The sequence below is a fragment of the Eurosta solidaginis genome, chromosome 4 (assembly GCF_040869045.1).
Source record: "Eurosta solidaginis isolate ZX-2024a chromosome 4, ASM4086904v1, whole genome shotgun sequence".
NCBI lineage: Eukaryota > Metazoa > Arthropoda > Insecta > Diptera > Tephritidae > Eurosta > Eurosta solidaginis.
Genome location: NC_090322.1, coordinates 163,465,560 through 163,485,732, shown reverse-complemented (window position 1 = coordinate 163,485,732; position 20,173 = coordinate 163,465,560). Strand labels below are relative to the sequence as shown.

Genomic DNA, 20,173 nt, shown 5'->3' with positions numbered 1-20,173 from the left:
CCTCCGAAGAGATCTAAGGCCGAGCTTCTCTTCCAATTTGCGTCGTGCTCCTCTTGATTTTATAATTGGCCGGACGGGACCTACATGTTTTATGCCGACTCCGAACGGCATCTGCAAGGCAGATGAGTTTTCACTGAGAGCTTTTCATGGCAGAAATACACCCGGAGCGCTTGCTTAACACCGCCGAGGGGCGACCCCGCTTAAAAAAATTTTCTTCTAATTGAAAAAACTTGTTTCTAAAATTTTGATGTTGCTTTGCCCGGGGTGCGAACCCAGGGCATACGGTGTGGTAGGCCGAGCACGCTACCATCACACCACGGTGGCCGCCAAGATGAATATTAAATAAAAATAGGTAGGTACTTTGTGTGAGGATGCATGCAAAGTTTCACGTTTTTTGTGGTCTGCTGAAATAGCTATCACCACGAATCACTTATCTCAAGAATATATGACGTAAACGTAGGTATTTGGTGAAAATTTCTCGCTGTTAAAAAGTTGGCTTAAATGGCAGTTTATATGAGGTATATACTATATATACCACCGATCTCAATGATTTTTTCAGACAACAATATGTACTATACACGTAAGCATTTGGTGAAATTTCAAGCTTCTAGCTGTTAAAATGGGGAAGAAATTGCGCAAAGTTTCTTATCTGAACAATCGGTTGTATGAGATATATACTATATATACAACCGATCTCTATGATTTTTTCAGACAACAATATATGCTATATACGTAAGCAATTGGTGAAATTTGAAGCTTATAGTTGTTAAAATGGGGTAGAAATTGCGAAAAGTTTCTTATATGAACAATCGGTTGTATGAGATATATACTATATATACAACCGATCTCTATGATTTTTTCAGACAACAATATATGCTATATACGTAAGCAATCGGTGAAATTTGAAGCTTATAGCTGTTAAAATGGGGTAGAAATTGCGAAAAGTTTCTTATCTGAACAATCGGTTGTATGAGATATATACTATATATACCACCGATCTCTATAATTTTTTCAGACAACAATATATGTTATATACGTAAGCATTTGGTGAAATTTGAAGCTTCTAGCTGTTCAAATGGTGTAGAAATTTCGAAAAGTTTCTTATCTGAACAATCGGTTGTAACAATATTTGCTATATACGAAAGCATATGGTGAAATTTGAATGTTCTGGCTGTTAAAAGGAGACAGAAATTACGAAAAGTTTCTTATGTGAACGATCGGTTGTATGGGATACATATCATATATACGACCGTTCTCTATGATTTTTTCAGACAACAATATATGTTATATACATAAGCATTCGGTAAAATTTGAAGCCTCTGTCTGCTAAAATGAAGCAGTAATAACGAAAAGCGTCTTATCTGAATAATCGGTTGTACGGGATTATACTATATGTATATACCCCTGATCTATAACATTTTTTTCAGACAACAATATGTGCAATATACTTTTCGTATGTGGTGAAGTTTCAAACTTCAATCTGATAAACTGCGGAAGATATGATAAAAATCCTCTTTTCTGAAAAATCGGTTGTATGGGGTATATATGCTACAGTGGTCGGATCCGGCCCGTTCCGACAAATGTCCAATCGGACATCTAAATATACCTGTTTACCAAATTTTATCAAAATCTCAAAAATTTAGGGACAAGTAGGCATACAAACAAACAGACGGACATGGCTAAATCAACTCAGCTCTTCATCCTGACCATTTCGGTATACTTGTTGATGGGTTATTTTCCTTTAAAGACTTACAATTTTGAGATTCGTGAAAAACTTAATATACCATTTTATTTTCATGAAAGGTATAAAAATTGCATTCATGATCGGATTTCGTTCATATTTGGCTATCGTAAACTTAAAAATCATATTTTTACTCCGATAATTTTTTGTGTATTACCTTTTTTTACACATTTGAATACAAAACGCTAATTTAAATAAAATTTATAAATATGTCAATTGTATAATTGCATTTTTTTTTTTAATAAAGTATTAACTGATTTGATACTGGGCATACGTAAATACTTGTATCATTTCAGTAAAATCACATTGGCACATGAACATTTTTATTATTAGAGAACGACTAAACTAGGTTTTTTTTTGTTTTTTTGCCATGTTTTTGAAAGCATCCCGAATTCTAAGTAAATAAAGGAACGACCCTTCAACATCTTCAGTTAAGTTATCATCTACAAGTTATCGAAATTCAAGTTTTGTTCAAGCTCACTGAATCATGAACTGTCAGTTAAACGCAAGTCAAAGGTGTAAACAAAAGTCAGCTGTTTTCTTAGTTTTCGTGTATGCACAATCGATTTCAGCGATTACAAAATATTCACAATTATCGATTCAACTGGTGTTGGTGAATGAAGATATCTGAAAAACCACAAATCACCTACCCAGATTGCGCATTCACGAGTTCAAAATTGCTTCGTTCTGCGCATCTACGTCACATTTGACCCTTCAGCGAATGAAAAAAAGAGCGAGAAAAAAAGCTAAAGGAAAACGGTCAATTCATACGTTATAAAAAACAGCTGATCTAATGTTTAATCCGCAATGCGCAATCTTCTTGTGTGATTTGTGCTGAAGAACTACTATGCTCCAGTTAATTTTTAACTTAACTAGAGATGGTGAAAATTGTGATAATTGTTTTTGTAAATCGATCATTCGGCAAACGTTCGGAGTGACGAAATTGGCCATAAAATTTATGTTCAGTCGTTCTCTATTTATTACTTTCTAAGTGTAACTGAAAAAAAATTTAAGCTAATTCTAGGTACTAACATTAGAAATACATAATACAAATTCTAAAAACTACACCTATTCGAGCTACACATTTTAAAAATGCCTAAATCACTATGTCGATGTTATTGCATTTCATTGAAATGTGTCACAATTTGTGATAAACTTTCATAGGTGCCCGTGGAGAAGCCCAACAACGCCAAAAGGAGTATGAAAATATTTTTGGTAAATAACCAAACACCGGGCCCTTTGTTGTCATCACGTTTTATGAGCAATTCAATCATTGGCGGGAACACCAACGCCAATGCAGTCGAGCATAAAGCACCGATGAGCGACATGAAGTAACCCAAAGCTGGAACCAGCTCAGCAATGCATACTGAAAATAGAATAAAAATTTAAAGACAAAATTAGTTAAATTATAATATGAGCGAGAGTAAATTAGAGTTGGTAGATCGAGCGATTTTCGAGAACAACATGATTTGAGATTGGCATTTCTCAGTCGCAACGGTTTTTATCCGTGACTTTGGCTGATAAATAAAAAACATAAAATATCCTTCAAGGGAGGAATGATAGAAGTGCCTAGAGCGTGGGAAAGGCATTATAGTCTACACAGAGGGCTCGAAAATGGAAAAGAGAACAGAAGCTGGAGTGTACTCAAAGCATCTGCAGGTAAATAAATCCTACCGACTTTCCGACATATGCAGAGGATATAGTGAGGTGTCGAGCCTGGCTGGTGTCCATAGGGCACCTACTGGGTGCCAGAGTACAAGGAATGAATTTGCAGATGAGATGGCCAGGAAAGCATCTGCATTGGACATGAGCGAGGTGAACAGCTCCATACGATCGCCGCTGGGCTATCTCCTGAGGAAAATCGAGGAATATCAGATTAGAGCAACGGACGTTATGTGGACCAATCGGGATGATTGCGAAATCTCAAGGTCCCACTGACGATCTTACGGGTGTCATCATAGTTCATCGTGGAGAAGACTCACGATAAGAGAATCGACACTTAGCATCTTTTCGTCGACTTCAAAGCCTTTGACAGCGCGAAAAGAAATTGCTAGCATACTGCTTTGTCGGAATTTAAGTTCCCTGCAAAGGGGCGTAGATCAACACCACCAGTCCCCTTACTGGGTCCCAGAGTAAAGCGATATTTAAGGGAATGAATTTGCAGATGATATGGCTAGGAACGCATCTGAAATGGACATGAGCGAGGCGAACAGCTCCATACGACCGCCGCTGACCTATTTCCTGAGGAAAATCCAGGAATATCAGATTAGAGCAACGGAATCGATGTGGACCAATCGGGTTGATTGCGAGGTCTTAAGGTCCTTATGACCATGTTATGGGTGTCATCACAGTTCATCTTTGAGAGTATTCACGAGAAGAACATCGACACTTACCATCTTTTCGTCGACTTCAAAGCCTTTGACAGCGCGAAAAGAAATTGCTAGCATACTGCTATGTCGGATTTAAGTTCCCTGCAAAGGGGCGTAGGGCAACACCTCCAGCTCCATAAGGATTAAACAAAGCGACTCCTTTCGTTCGATTTCTTTAACATAATGCTGAAGAAGATCATGCTGGCAGCAAAACTATACTGTGATGGTACAAACTTTTATAAGGGCGTATAATTACTGGCGTATGCTGATGATAAAAAAGCAAAAAAAAGTGGGGCTTGGGGTAAATGAGGATAAGACGAAGTATTTTCTATCATCCAAGAAGAGAGCGCGTTCTCGCCTTTGCAGCCACTCACTGTTGACGGATATAAATTCGACAGTGTGAAATATTTCGGCTATTTGGGAACCAGCGTTGACACGAAAACAATGTCAGCTAAGAAATCAAAAGGAGAATAACTCTTTTTTGTGTATTTTCAACTCTTGCCAACAGTGCTGATTGGGACTGCGTAGACAATAAAAAAAAAGAGTTCTCTGGTTCTAATGGGCGGTGTCGATAGAAGATGATAAGGCTATTGGAGTGCTAGAAAGAAAAGTTCACCGGAAGATTTATGGTCCTGGCCGTAATGCCGACGGCAAGTATCGAAGAAGGTATAATGATGAGATATATGAGCCTTACGCAGATATGACGATAGTGAGGCGAACAAAAACCCAAAGGCTTCGCTGGCTATGTCATGCGAGTGGAGAAAGAAGCCCGTCCAAGAAAGTATTTCAGTCGATACTGAAGCTTTGAAGCAGGCAGGTGAGTTGGGAGAGGCAGGTGTAAGAAGGCTCAATCTCTCTTGGTGCTTGCTCCCAATTGGATTCATTCGTCGCGAATCAGGAATAGTTGGCGTGACTTGTTACGAAGCGGCCAGAATCGTGTTAAGCGCCAATAAAAGATCAATGATGATCTCTACGCAGTTATGAAGCTAAAAAAAGAAATGCTAGGCGCGATATACTTCCGAAGGGATTTATTTCGCGCTTCACATCCAAATAATTCAGTTGTGCTACTTTTTAATTTTTCCCTCAAAATAGGCGGGTTAGGGTAGGAAAGGTTGATCTTGGTGGTCCGTGAAGCCTCACGTAGACTGAATGCGTCCGTAGTGTTACCAGAAGTTGTTTCAACGACCAAGCTGAAAACCCTATCAAAAAACAGAACCTATGTTTTAAATTAACTCCGCCCTCTTGGCAACTACTAGAAGCTTTCTGGGACCTGTGCCACTTTCTGCTCCTAGATCTGGCAGCTGTATCACTCGTAATATCTAGGGTCTTAGCCTGACAAGCGCAGGTTACGATCACAAAACGTGCTCGATCGTCTCCTTCTTCAAGCCGCACTTTCTACATCTGCTATCACTGACCAAGCGTAATTTAAAGGCTTGTGACGCTAGAAGGCAAGGTCCAGTCAGAATACTCATTAGATTCTACTCTTTTTAATGATAGTTGTAACTATTTTAGTCTAAGGTTGTAAGACATACACATGATCTTCGACACTTTACAGCTCCGCGCTTGGGTCCACGCCTTTCCCGTTTGGTCAATCATGTGCAACATTAATAGGCAGGACGGGACCTACATTTTCTATGCCGACTGAGGCGGCATCGGCATCTCGACGAATTCGCTCCAGCTAAGAAAGTTTTCCAATCGACATCCGCTTTTATAAGCAGAGAAAGTGGTGTGGCCTCGAAGGTTACATGTGGTCATATTAAAACAGTTCCGATATAGTCGGGCGAGCATCTTAATGAAGCTTGTTACATTTTCGCAACTTGACCTCTTTACGTTCAACATTTATATGTAAATACTTACATGTGAGTACAACCATAATGGTGCGAAACAGCAGCTCTCCAGAGAAGGGACGATTTTGCAGGTGTAGTAGTTTTCGTGCATTAGGCCACATTATTTGTATAGCGATAAAGAATTGCAAAGGATAACCGAGCATAACGCCCGCCGAAACCATAATCTTTACACATTGCGCCAAGCTGTAAGAGAGTATTTGTTGAGTAATATCAAGCAAACTAGCGATTATAGGTACTCACATTGTATCGCCAAGGTTAAGCGTCAAGCTACCACCTACATCTTCACCCCATTTCAGATAGCCTACAATGCCGGCAAACAGAAACAAGAACGTCACCAAACACATACCCATATTGAGGACACCCATAGTGCGTGCAAAATCGGTTGGCTTGCGCATAGCATTACGTAATGGCAACACCAAAGTGATGCCTTCGAAAGCAAAAATCGCTGTACCAAAAAATAGAGCCAAACGTGAGCTATCCGTATAAAGTTTTCGTTCCGATGCACTAGGCAAACCATCTTTAAGAGCATAGAAAAGTGTTATGGCCAAACCGAAAATCATACAAATCGAGGCGATCAGTGAAACGGGCATTAAATATTTCAAATTTGTTATTAGCGAGGTAAGCAAAATGGGTATGCTTATGATTAACATAACAAGATGAACATCGATGCCAATTTGATAGGCCTTGAAAATCTGGAAAATAAAACAAATATTTAATGTAATATTTTGTAAACGAAGTAATTATTCTTTACCACCCACCTGTTGCATATTTGTACTTATAAAAACCATATAAATACAACAAAATCCCAACTGGGTAACGCATATAAAAATATTCACAATAGTTTTCATCATTTTCGACCAATTACGTAATTTGACTGGTCCATTAGCGAAACATTGTTCCACGGTATCGGCATAATCAGCACAAATCGCACCATTTGTAAGCACTCGCATCTTCTCGGAACAATTAACGAGCACATGCTGACAATGCACTGAGATCACACCGATTACCACAAGCAAAATGGGTCCAACAATAAGGCCGCCATTTTTGAAAGCATCGCCCATCGCGAAAAGACCGGGTCCAACGTTGCCTTTAAAAATGTGTATGAGGGTAGTCACATAACTGTGGGGAGAAAATTTATTGTTATTAAAATTTCTTTATCAAATTTACTCTGAATAAGTGGTATTGCTTATAATCGATTACTCGGCTAATCGACTAATTAATTAGCATGTAATCGAGTACCTTTCAATACACACAAATCTCATAAGTGGAAATGATAGAAAACATCACAGGTGCTGAGAGAGCGCGCTTTCTTTGCGGATGTGGTTATATTTTGCCAGACCTTACAAAATTAACCAAGTCTGCCCCATGGCTCCCAAGCAAGGTTATAGTCAAGTGTATCAGTTTTGAAACTAATAAATTAACCCGTACTATGTTTACTGGGAAAAAAGGATAGGTGAGAATTATGCATAGCTCAGCGTAGCTGGGAACGAACAGCTGATACATATCTTACTTGTAAACCCTTACAATGCTGATGGCTTCAGAAATAATTTTTATTTTTTTTCATTAAAATTAAGATTTAAAAATTTCATTAATTCAATTTTTTGTCAGACAAATTTTAAAAATGAATTGTTTGCTGCAAAATGAATTTCTTTTCTATCTCGTCCCGAGAATTCAAAACAAGCAAAGTACAAAATATGGGAAATATGGGAACGGCAAATCCACAGCATCCTCACGAGCCAAAGAACACATTGAAAGTTACAAAAAAAAAAAAAAAAATATTCGAAAAATCGAATCTCGCAATAATCGAAAAACTATTCGAATAGTTATAATCGATTATTTTACTATACAACTTTTCCTAATTGAATATTCCACCGCCGCACAGTGGCATTTTTGCTTGGTTTAGACGGGAAAAGGAAAAAATTTTCAAGTCTTTTTTTTTCGAAATTTGAATGCAGTTTGTTTTTAAATTTCCACAGTATATAACGGTAATGATCATTTCTTATAATTGCTGTTCCTAATTGAATAATCTGCTGTCAAAATGTGTAGAGCTGGATTCGATTCGATTTTTTGGAGAATCGATTTTTTCGTTTCGATACTCAAAAAAATCGATTTAATCGATTAAATCGAGCTGAAAATAGTTAATTGCTGCTCAATTGTTTACCAAGGTTGTACCGCTAAAAAAACTCGGCAGTTTCTTTATCGTTTCGTTGACTGAGGCTCTTTGGCAACATCAAGGAGTACCGCAGGGTTATTCACTGTTCCTCCATTCGGAGTTAGATTGATAGTGTTTTCGATACCTAAATATCAAGCTTTCTGTGTTTTTTCCAGATATTCCAATTTTGTGCGCAGACATTTCTTCAGTTAGTTCTGCCTTCTCTGAAATGTTAGCTTAGAAATCACAAGGAAAACAACTTTTCTATTAATCTCTCGTCATAGCTGCGGTATCGAGAGTCGATGGCATGACCTTTTTCAAGAGAAGAGTCGTGCCGATGAATTATGGTCATCTCCGTCGAACCACCCGATAGGTCTTGTTATGGGAATTCATGAAAAGTTTCGGCACAGAAAGTGTTCCTATCGGCATCCGTATTTGGAAATATACGAAGCGAAAGACCTCCGCCAAGAAGACTTGATCTCCCTTGATGCTCGCAATTGGTGTCAGTTATGTTGAAGCCGGGATAGCTAGGCTGACTTAAGCAACTGCAATGCCAAAATCTCCTAGGCGGCAAAGCGCCAATTGTTGGTGATGATACAATTTCTTCATATTTCTCCTTTTACTCAGAGCCACCATCATAATGGCGTATAGTCATAGTTCATAGTTTTTAAGAGGTCGAGCTTTTTGAAAATTTAAACACTATTTTATTTGGTCTGTGAATACGCGCCAATAAAGCTAGATTTATAAAAAATCACAGCAAATATATTTCCTGCACGTTTTTATCAATAAATAAGAAATAGGCACAGTTGCTGAAAGATGATCAAAACTCCGAAGGCTAAAAAAATCGAACCTAAAACGAAAATCGATTCATCATTTCTTAAAAAAATATCGATTGAATCGATTAAAAATCGAATCGAAATCCGGCTTAAAACTGTCAGTTGTTGACGACGCGCTAAATAGTACAATTTACAGAAGTGAAATAACGCGTGGTTTAAAATTAAGTAAAACTTTGTGGTGAAACAAAAGCTAAAATATTTTTTTAAAATCTACACGTAATTATATTATTTTGCAAGTGTTCAAAAGTTTTTTGGTTTAGTATTTTTTATGAAATTATGAGTTTTTAATGTGTATTATTTTTGTGCTGAAAATATATAAAACCGTGAAAAGAAAAGCCTGCCAAAAGTTTGAACCACGCTGTACCACAATAATTTTAGAATTTCTACAATAAAATGATTCTTCATCCCCGTAGGTCCCTCTTTTGATATAATGGCGATCACAAAGAAGGAGTCGTATGAGGTATGGGTTGCAGAACGTGGCCAAAAGCAAAAGGATAAAGCCCTTTTAGACCACGTGTGTACTATTTTAGGGAGGGAGTAAATAGAGACGAGGGATTGTATGATGAATTCTGCAGTAAAGTTCGAATTTTTTTTATCAAACTTTGTATGAGATGGATTCAAGTGAATTACACCAAAGTAAATTTTCTTATAAAGTTTGCTTCATGGTTTGAAGTAGATAAGAAATTTAAATATAGCTATGTTCAATTGCGAACAAGAGAACAATATGAGGCTATAACAAAGTTTTTATTTGGAGTAAATTCAAAATTTTTGGAGGGAGAGGTTCAGCCCCCCAAACCCCCACCACCTCACTTGGTTTGAATGAAATATATTCATTTTTCAATGAGTTATTAATTTTCCGCGTCTAAATCATGCAAAAATGCCACTGTGCGCCGTGTTGTGGTGGTAGCATCCTCTGCCTAAATGGCTCTAACACTCCTTTGAGCGCCTAGCCTAGAGAGTTGCAAACAAGCGTACGTACAAGTGAAGCTAATAAAAGCATGTTAAAAATGGCAGAATGTTAAAAAACATTTCACCGTTTCAACGTAAAGCATTTTATGAATTTATTTTAAAACAAATCGAATTTGTGTTGCTTTAGCTTTGACAGAAAGAATACGAATCCGCTTTTAGGAAAGTAGTATTGTCCCTTTTTTTAAAAGTCTAGAAAAGTAAAGAGAACATCAGAGATCTCAAAGGTTTTTTTACAAAACTTTTTCGATTAAAAAAAAATACTTTTAAAATTTGTTAGAAAATTATGATTATTTCCCATCACAAATATCATATATATTATTTCTAATTGCTGTTTTTATGTACGGGTCTCTTTATCTCTCTTATTTGGAATCCAAATCTATAAATAAAGTTTTGGTTGTAAAGATGGAGATTCAGGCTATTAGCGAGCTTTGGGTCAATTTTGGTCGTAGAGCTTTTGTTTAGCTATATTTTATTAAAATAATTTGTTAAAAATAAACGATTATGAGCACACAAAGAAATCTATTTGTACTATGGCAATATTGTGAATACTCGCACTGCATTACTGGCAGTTGTTATCATACGCTAGATGGCAGCGCAAGCTGTAAGTTTTAATTGATTGATAGAACAGCTGATTTTTGTTGATATTTGATAAGAGACTTTTATATTGGTTGCGCAAGATGCGCACGGGTCCGGCTCGCTAAAACAAAATTATTGTTTTTAATTTGTATAGGTCTCTGCTTTTTTATAAAATATTTATTGAAATCTAGGTACATACATTTTTGGGCATTTACCTCGTTGGCGGGTGCTCCGGTGCATTTTCGCCTCCCTTTTTTGGCTCCAGCCTGGGCAACTTCTCGACATGATTCTGTTGAGGCGGAAAATTGTTAAATGTTTTGCCATTATTAATGTCGGGGAGTTTTTTATTGTCAGTTGACACTTGAGAATATATCTGTTTCTGAAAAAATATAAAATATTGAATGAGTGAGTGCTACAGGAAAGAGACAACTGTTATGCAGATGGTTCTTATGTAAAAAATGTGTGTCAAAAGCTATAAGAATAACAACCAACTTAAAGAAAACCGCCTGTTGAAAATGGCTGTAAGTGAATTAGAAGAAAAAAACAATAAAGGTAACGAAATGGCCGAAGAGAGAAGCAAAGGAGGTTGTAGCAGTCGATGGATCGACATCCGAACCTATTTTGGAGAAAGCAAAAGCAGACAAGAGTTGCATATGATCCATCACGTATAGACAGAGGGGCCGCAATGATTCTAATATCATTGTGAAACGAAAAACTTTAGCGTTGCCACTTCACTGATAAAAGGAAAAGAGGGACTATTTTACTACCACCTCGTCAAGCTATCTTTTATGAAAGCCAATCTATGAAAATTCATACAGCTCTCAGATTAAATCATAAAAGGGGGACTCATGTAACCGTATAAATGCCTTATAAAGTGTGTAAACGTATAAATTTATCTAGTGCGTAAACGAACTGTCAAATTTTGTATGAAAAATCATTTACCCAATTTGTATAAATTTACGCGGACATTTCATTGTGTAAACGCGGTAAACTCAAAGGAATGCAACCTTGCAGACATTACAGCAGGCATTTTAATCAGAAATCTCCAACATTAGCAAGTCATTTACAAGAATATCTTAGTACAGACGTTTTAGTTTTGATTTTTCACTTAATCTTGCCATTTTTTAATTAGTATAACAATCTAAAAAATTTTGTTAAACAATAATACATCTGATAAACAATCAAGTTTATCAAGAGTATTACTAGGTGCGTTCATATAACAGCGTGTGTAAATGGATATAATTTTACACCTTATAAGTTTATATGCTTTCATGAGTCCCCCTAAAGAAAAGTCACGGCAAACAAACATTACGTGCATGAACTTGTTTATTTATCAACAAAAACGCCATAAATATTTACTCTACACAATTAATTGAATAAAATTAGAACTAGATTGAATCGGTATAAACAAAACATCTGAAGAATCAAAGGTCATGTTTAACAAGTAAGGAAGTCTAAGTTCGGGTGAAACCGAACATTACATACCCAGCTGTACACTTAAAATGCTGTTGTTGTTTGTTTTGTGTGCTTAATAGTGTTACAAGGCTGCGCAATAATACATATACGTATGGTTCTATTCTGAACAAATTTTCGTTTAAAAGAAGCAAAAAAGGATACAGACGCTAACACCAATGACCTTGAGCGGATAATAATGTAGTTTTCCTTCAGATATGGTGATTTCCATACTGTTTATTTTAAAATAAAGATATAACAGAACAATAAAAATACGATTGGAATAAAACTATTTTGTGCTAAGATTTAACTTATTATTTTTGCCTACGACCCTTTTTAAAGGCATTTATATAAAAGTGGAGTGGTCCTTAACCAATCTTATCCATTTTTACTAGAAATATTTCCTGCTATAAGGAAAATTTGTGTACCCAATTTTGTTACGATATGTAAATTTTTCTTCAAGTTATGGCTCCCGAGACATTGAAAATTGCTTAGACAAAAAAGGGGCGGTGCCACACCCATTTTAAAAAAATTTAGTGTTTTCCAATTTAATGTTATAACTAAATTTAGAATGTAAAATTCTATTGATACAAAGCTCTTTTTCGCTAAGATATAGCTTATTATTTTCATCTACGACCCTTTTAAAAATCTTTTATATAAAAGTGGGCGTGGTCTTTGACTGATCTCGTCCATTTTTTCTAGAAATATTTCCTGCTATAGGGAAAATTTGTGTACACAATTTTATTACGATCGTTAATTTTTATTCGAGTTATAGAAAATTGCTTAGTCATAAAAGGGGCGGTGCCACGCCCATTTTTTTAAATTTGAAGTTTTTCTTATTTCTTGTTATAAATCTACTTGGGAAATGAAATACCATTGATATAAAGCTATTTTTTGCAAAGATATAGCTTATTTTATTCGTCCACGACCATTTTAAAAATCTTTTATATAAAAGTGGGCGTGGTCCTTAACCGATTTCGTTAATTTTTCTTCATGGCATTCCTTATAGTACAGGCAACCTCTCTGCCAAATTTTGTTACGATAGGTTTAACGATTTTTTATTTATGATTAATAATATTTGTAAAATTAATTTATTCACAAGTGGGCGGTGGCACTCCTATTTAAAACAATTTTTCCAAATTTTTATCAAGAGTCTGAATGTATACATTCTAGGTGCTTATTTGCTAAATAAATAAGTTTTTTGTGCTTTCTTAAATGTTATATATATAAAAAGTGGGCGTGCGTTACCTGCGCAATTGTTGCTAGATATCTTCAACAATAACAATATATTGAAATATACAGATGTATCATTCATCGGTTGATATGTACTTTGATCACTGGTGGCATTCCCTCACAAATATTTAAAAAGCTTTTATGCAGTTATAAATAAGAACACGCGACTTGTCGCAAACGAGTCTAACAGTACTTAAATTTTTTTAAATTTTCTATTAACTTTTATATATTTTGATTAGTTTTAATTGCGTCTATTATTCTTTTTACTTCTTTTTATACTCAGCTGAGCAGAGCTCACAGAGTATATTAACTTTGTTCGCATACCGGTAATCCGTAACGGCATAAACTAATCGAGATAGATATAGACTTCTATATATCAAAATGATCTGGGCGAAAAAAGAAATTAATTTAGCCATGTCCGTCCGTCCGTCCGTCCGTCCGTCCGTAAACACGATAACTTGAGTAAATTTTGAGGCATCTTGATGACATTTGGTATGTAGGTTCCTGGGCTCTCGTCTCAGGTCGCTATTTAAAATGAGCGAAATCGAACTACAACCACGCCTACTTTTTCGATATCGAAAATTTCGAAAAACCGAAAAAGTGCGATAATTCATTACCGAAAACGGATATAGCGATGAGACTTGGTAGGTGCGTTGACCATGAGGACCTCACATAGACTGATTGAGTCCGTAGTGTTACCAGAAGTTTGTTTTAACGACCAAACTGAAAAACCCTATCAAAAACCAGGACCTATGTTATAAAATAACTCCGTCCTCTTGGCAAATACTAGAAGCTTCTTAGGACTTAAGCCACTTGCTGCTTCTAGATCTGACAGCTGTATCACTCCTAATAGCTGGAGTCTTAGCCTGCCAAGTGCAGGGCGCGAGCACAGAACGTGCTCGATCGTTTCCTCTTCCAACTTCCTACATCTGCTATCACTGACCAAGCCTAGTTTAAAGGCATGTGACGCCAGAAGGCAGTGTCCCGTCAGAATACCCGTCATGAGTCTACAGTCCTCTCTTTTTAATGAGAGGACCAACTGTGTTAGTCTAAGGTTGTAAGACCTACACATAATCTTCGACACTTTACAGCCCCGCGCTTGAACCCACGCCTTTCCCGCTTGGTGGATCATGTGCACCTCTCGCCTTCGCTTAATCTCGCCCAATCTAATTGGGACATCTACGGAGCAAGCTTCAAGGGATGCGCCCTTTTTAGCTAGTTCGTCCGCTTTTTCATTCCCATCTATTCCCATATGCCCTGGGACCCAATATAGATGTATGCTTCTCCCTGTCCCGATTCTCTCCAGAGACTGCTTACACTCTAACACGCATTTAGATGCTGTGCTATGCGAGATTATTGCCTTAATTGCTGCTTGACTGTCAATATAAAAGTTAACACGGTTGCAGCTTAAGCTATTCTCTTCCAGGGTTTCTACTGCTTTGGTTACGGCTAATATTTCCGCTTGGAAAACGCTACAGTAACCCGGCAGCCTGTAGGATCTGCTTATTTCCGGATCAGCGCAGTATACCGCAGACCCTACTCCTTCCACTACTTTGGAACCATCGGTGTACACATGTATCGCCTCGTCCGCCATTTGCGCACTTTTGCGCCAACCGTCCACCACTATTGTGGCCTTAAGATCTCCCTCGAAGCGCAGATAGGGAATCATGTAGTCTGTTCGTCTTGTGATTGATGACGCTATACTACTATGGCCATATGGTCGGCGCTCAAGCTGCCCCGAAGCACCGAGCCTGGTTGCGGTCGTTAACGCTTTGTTCTTTGCTACCAGGTCTACAGGTGGGATGTGCAAAATGGCATACAGTGCAGCCGTCGGGGTTGTTTTCAGGGCTCCCGTAATGCTAAGCATCGATAGTCTGCATACCCCCTCTAATTTTTTGAGGTATGTTGTTTTTTGTGTGGCTTTCCACCAAACAAGAACTCCATAGTATAGAATAGGGCTTACAATCGTTGTAAAACCCCAATGATAAAGAGAGGGCGATAGGCCCCACGTACCCCCCAGCATTCTTTTACATGCATAGAGTGCCGTTGAGGCCTTCTTGACCCTCTCCTCCACGTTGAGCTTCCATGACAGCTTACTGTCTAGGATGATTCCTAAATATTTTGTGCAAGGTTTTTTCTGTAAGGTCACCCCTCCTAACTTAGGCCTGGTCCAATTTGGGACCTTGTACCTCTTTGTAAACAAGATCATATCCGTCTTCTTCGCATTGACTTTCAACCCGACATTATATGCCCAGGTATGAATATCGCGAAGCGCCCGATCCATCAAAGAACTAATCGTTGGAAGGTACTTTCCACTTATGACAATTGCAACCTCATCTGCGTAAGCCGTAAGTTTTACGGGTCCCTAATCGAATTGCCTGAGCAGTTGGTTGATGACCAGCGTCCACAGCAGAGGTGATAGCACCCCTCCCTGCGGCGTGCCCCTGTCCACTGATTTCGTGGCCTCGTACAATCCCCATTGTGATGTAATCTTTCTGCAATTTAACATGCAGCCGATCCATCTGATTAAGGCAGGATGTACTTTAATGTAATTAAGACCATCCATAATCGCCCATTTTGCAACATTATTGAAAGCCCCGGCAATGTCCAAGAAGACTCCTAGAGCATACTCCTTATATTCTAGGGATTTCTCTATGCTTATTACCACCCTATGCAATGCGGTGTCTACCGACTTGCCTTTGGTGTACGCATGCTGTGTTGTGGAGAGCAGCTTTTCATCCACGTTGGACTTTATGTACACATCTATCAGCCTCTCAAAAGTTTTGAGCAGAAATGATGTTAAGCTAATGGGTCTATAGTCTTTGGAATACATGTGACCGATCTTCCCCGCCTTTGGTAGAAAAGCTACACGAGCGGTTCTCCAAGAGTGCGGTACATGATTCAGTCGTATGCACCCATCGAATATTATTTTAAGCCATTCCACGACCGCCCTACTTGAGACTTGTAGCATGGCCGGGAATATACCATCTGGGCCCGGCGATTTAAACTTAGAAAACGTCTTCACTGCCCACTCGATCTTGGTATCGGTCACCAAGGCCGGCACTACTAGCTCCGTGATCGAAGTGTGAGTGATGTCTGCTGGCTCCTCTAAACCGTCCCCCGATGGGAAATGTGTATCGAGAAGCACCTCAAGGGATTCCTCACTATTACGTGACCATTCCCCGTTCTCTTTCTTTATTAGTCCCTGAACTATGTTTCCCTTTGCTAGGACTTGTTTCAACCGTGCTGTTTCGCTGGAGCACTCTATGTCCGTACAGAAACTTTTCCATGAGTTTCTCTTCGCCCTGGTAATTTCGCGCTTATAGATCCTCAGTAGATCCCTGTACTCGTCCCGACACGCTTCGCTTTCCGCGGTCTTTGCGAGCTTAAACATTTCTTTTACCTGTCTTCTTAGAAGACTCAGCTCATTGCTCCACCATGGCGGCTTTGCTTTTCCTCTGAATCTTCTTAGAGGGCAAGCTTTGTTATACGCAGTCATAAGCGTCCTTGTTAGGACTTCATTCGACTCCTCCAGTTCCTCTACATTAGCAACCTCTTTGAGTTGTCCCAGTTTTGTTTCTACATGTTTCTGGAATTTAGTCCAGTTCGTTGACCTAGGATTTCTAAAGGTTCCTCCCTTCTCTACCCCCTTTAGGGGGAAGTTGAACCTGATATACGCATGGTCAGAGAAGGATGGTCTATCAAGAACCATCCAATCATACCTTGATATATCACGCTCGGAGCTCAATGTAATGTCCAGAACATTGCTGGATGTTGGACCAATGTATGTAGGGACATTTCCCCTATTGGCTATCTGCAAATTGGTTTGCAGGATGTAACAAAACAGAGATTCGCCTCTCTCGTTCGTATCTGCTCTTCCCCACGCATTGTGGTGCGCATTTGCATCTGCGCCTATGACCAACCGCCCTTTGCGCCCTTCCTCCTGTACTAGCCTTTTGCACTCCATCGGTGGGACCTCCGCAGCATGGGCCATGTGGCAGGACGCCAGGATAAATGCCTGCTTATTCTTTTGCTCAACGGCCACCGCTACGAGATCCTCAGTGGTGTAATTAGGCAGCATATATGAATGCAGCTGTTTCCTTACCATTACTACAGCTCGCACCCGTCCTTCCGTTTGCGCGTAGTAAACGCCAAACCCGCGCGCGCTAAGTCCAGAGAAGTCAAACGAACCCTCCTCAAGGGTTAGGAGGAGTTCGCTCGACGCCACTTTACTGTGTTGGAGGTTTATCTGTATCGCAGCACCATTGGGCTGTTTGTCCCCTTCCAGCACCTTCGTCTTGACGTCGTCGTCCTCCCCTTGCCCTTTTGGTTTAGAGTATTCGAGGCCCCCTTCAGCCTCTCGTGACTGTTGTGCAGGGTGTTCCTCTGTGCGAGTCACAGCACCATTTAGCGGTTGGTCCTCTTCTAGCACGTTCGTGGTGACGTCGGGGACCTCCTCCTGTCTTTTTTCCCTTAAGCTTTTGAGGTACTTTTCGACTTCGCCCACCTCTAGCGTGTTAGGGTTTTTATCCTCGGGACTTCTTTTCCTGAGTCGCATGTAAATATTGCCAGTGCCAAAGGACATTTTACCAAGCTGCGTGTACAAAAAATAGAAAATTAGTAAAATTTTGGACAATGGGCGTGGCGCCGCCCACTTTTAAAAGAAGGTAATTTAAAAGTTTTGCAAGCTGTAATTTCGCAGTCGTTGAAGATATCATGATGAAATTTGGCAGGCACGTCTTCTTATTACTATATGTGTGCTAAATAAAAATTAAAAAATCGGGTGGCGAACACGCCCACTTAAAAAAAAAAATTTTTTTTTAAGTCAAATTTTAACAAAAAATTGAATATCTTTACAGTATATAAGTAAATTATGTCAACATTCAACTCCAGTAATGATATGGTGCAACAAAATACAAAAATAAAAGAAATTTTCAAAATGGGCGTGGCTCCTCCCTTTTTCATTTAATTCGTCTAGAATACTTTTAAGGCCATAAGTCGAACAAAAATTTACCAATCCTTGTGAAATTTGGTAGGTGCATAGATTCTATGAAAATGGGCGAAATCGGTTGAAGCCACGCCCAGTTTATATGCACAGTCGGCCGTCTGTCCTTCCGCTCGGCCGTTAACACGATAACTTGAGCAAAAAACGATATATCTTAACTAAACTTAGTTCACGTACTTATCTGAAGTCACCTTATCTTGGTATAAAATATGGCCGAAATCCGACTATGACCACGCCCACTTTTCCGATATCGAAAATTACGAAAAATGAAAAAAAGCCATAATTCTGTACCAAATATGAAAAAAGAGATGAAACATGGTAATTGGATTGGTTTATTGACGCAAAATATAACTTTAGAAAAAACTTTGTAAAATGGGTGTGACACCTACCATATTAAGTAGAAGAAAATGAAAAAGTTCTGCAGGGCGAAAACAAAAGCCCTTGGAATCTTGGCAGGAATACTGTTCGTGGTATGACATATATAAATAAATTAGCGGTACCCGACAGAAGATGTTCTGGGTCACCATTGTCCACATTTTGGTCAATATCTCGAAAACGCCTTCACATATACAACTAAGGGCCACTACCTTTTAAAACCCTCATTAATACCTTTAGTTTGCACCCATATCGTAAAAACACATTCTAGAGCCACCTCTCGTCCACCCTTATGGCGATATCTCGAAAAGGAGTCCACCTATAGAACTAAGGCCCACTCCCTTTTAAAATACTCATTTGATACCCATATCGTACAAACACATTCTAGAGTCACCCCTGGTCCACCGTTATGGCGATATCTCGAAAAGGCGTCCACCTATACAACTAAGGCCCACTCCTTTGAAATTACTCATAAACACCTTTCATTTTATACCCATATCGTACAAACACATTCTAGAGTCATCCCTGGTCAACCTTTATGGCGATATCTCGAAAAGGCATCCACCTATAGAACTACGGCCCACTTCCTTTTAAATAATTATTAACACCTTTCATTTGATACCCATATCGTACAACCGCATTCTAGAGTCGCTCCTGCCTTCCCTACTTGTTTATATTAGGTCGGTTGAATGTTTGTCCGCTTTTCATAAAAATCTTGCAATCGATTTTTAAATAACTTCTCATTGAGCTACAACCGTGAAACTTTACACATAGGTTAGAACACCGAGACAATGCAACAAAAGGAAAAAAATCCGTTAGGTGGCGCACGGATCGAAATAATTAGATAAGAATTTGAAAATTTTCAAACCAGCTTTTAAGTAACTTCTTGATGAGCTAGAGACCTGAAATTTCAAACTTAATTCAGAGGTCGATGACAGCCGATGACACGATACAAAAAGATTCGCTAGGGGGCGCACAGGATGAGATATTTAGAAAAATCGTACGAAACAGAGAGAATTTTGGGATTGATTTTTATGTAAGTTCTCACTGAGCTACAACTGTAAAACTTCACAGATAGGATAAGACGCCGAGAAAATTTAAGGAAAGGAGAAAAAAATTCCGTTAGGTGGCGCACGGATCGAAATATTTAGATAAGAATTGGGAAATTTATTGTTTTGAGATCGATTTTAAAGTAATTTCTCATTGAGCTACAAACATGAAACCTCAGAGACAGGTTAAGACACCGTGACAAAGGAACAAAAGGAGAAAAAAATCCGTTAGGTGGCACACGGATCGAAAAAATTAGATAATAATTTGGAAATTTGAAACCGGGTTTTAAGTAACTTCTCGATGGGCTAGAGGCTAAAAATTTAGAGCTTAATTCAGAAGTCGATGACACAATACAAAAAGTTTCGCTAGGGGCACACGGACTGAGATATTTAGAAAAACCAAATGGAACGGATGGAATTTTGGGATTGATTTATATGTAAGCTCTCATTGAGCTACAAGCGTAAAACTTAACAGATAGGTTAAGACACCGAGAAAATGTAAGAAAAGGAGAAAATAAAAATAAAATAAAAAAGTCTAAGCACTTCCTTTATATAAATGGACAAAACTC

General features: G+C 38.6%; 1 protein-coding gene across 2 annotated transcripts in view; it reads right to left on the bottom strand.

Moving 5' to 3' along the window:
- Positions 1–1,936: 1,936 nt before the first annotated feature.
- Positions 1,937–20,173, bottom strand: part of LOC137250568 (neutral amino acid uniporter 4) — a 78,807-nt gene continuing 60,570 nt past the window's right edge. For both annotated transcript variants that reach the window (XM_067783610.1, XM_067783611.1), the window contains 5 exons: positions 10,706–10,869; positions 6,716–7,076; positions 6,198–6,649; positions 5,968–6,140; positions 1,937–3,107 (listed from right to left, as the gene is read on the bottom strand). In XM_067783610.1, the coding sequence (XP_067639711.1) occupies positions 2,857–3,107; positions 5,968–6,140; positions 6,198–6,649; positions 6,716–7,076; positions 10,706–10,869 (1,401 nt within the window). In that variant the 3' untranslated portion in view covers positions 1,937–2,856. The remainder of the gene's footprint in view (positions 3,108–5,967; positions 6,141–6,197; positions 6,650–6,715; positions 7,077–10,705; positions 10,870–20,173) is intronic.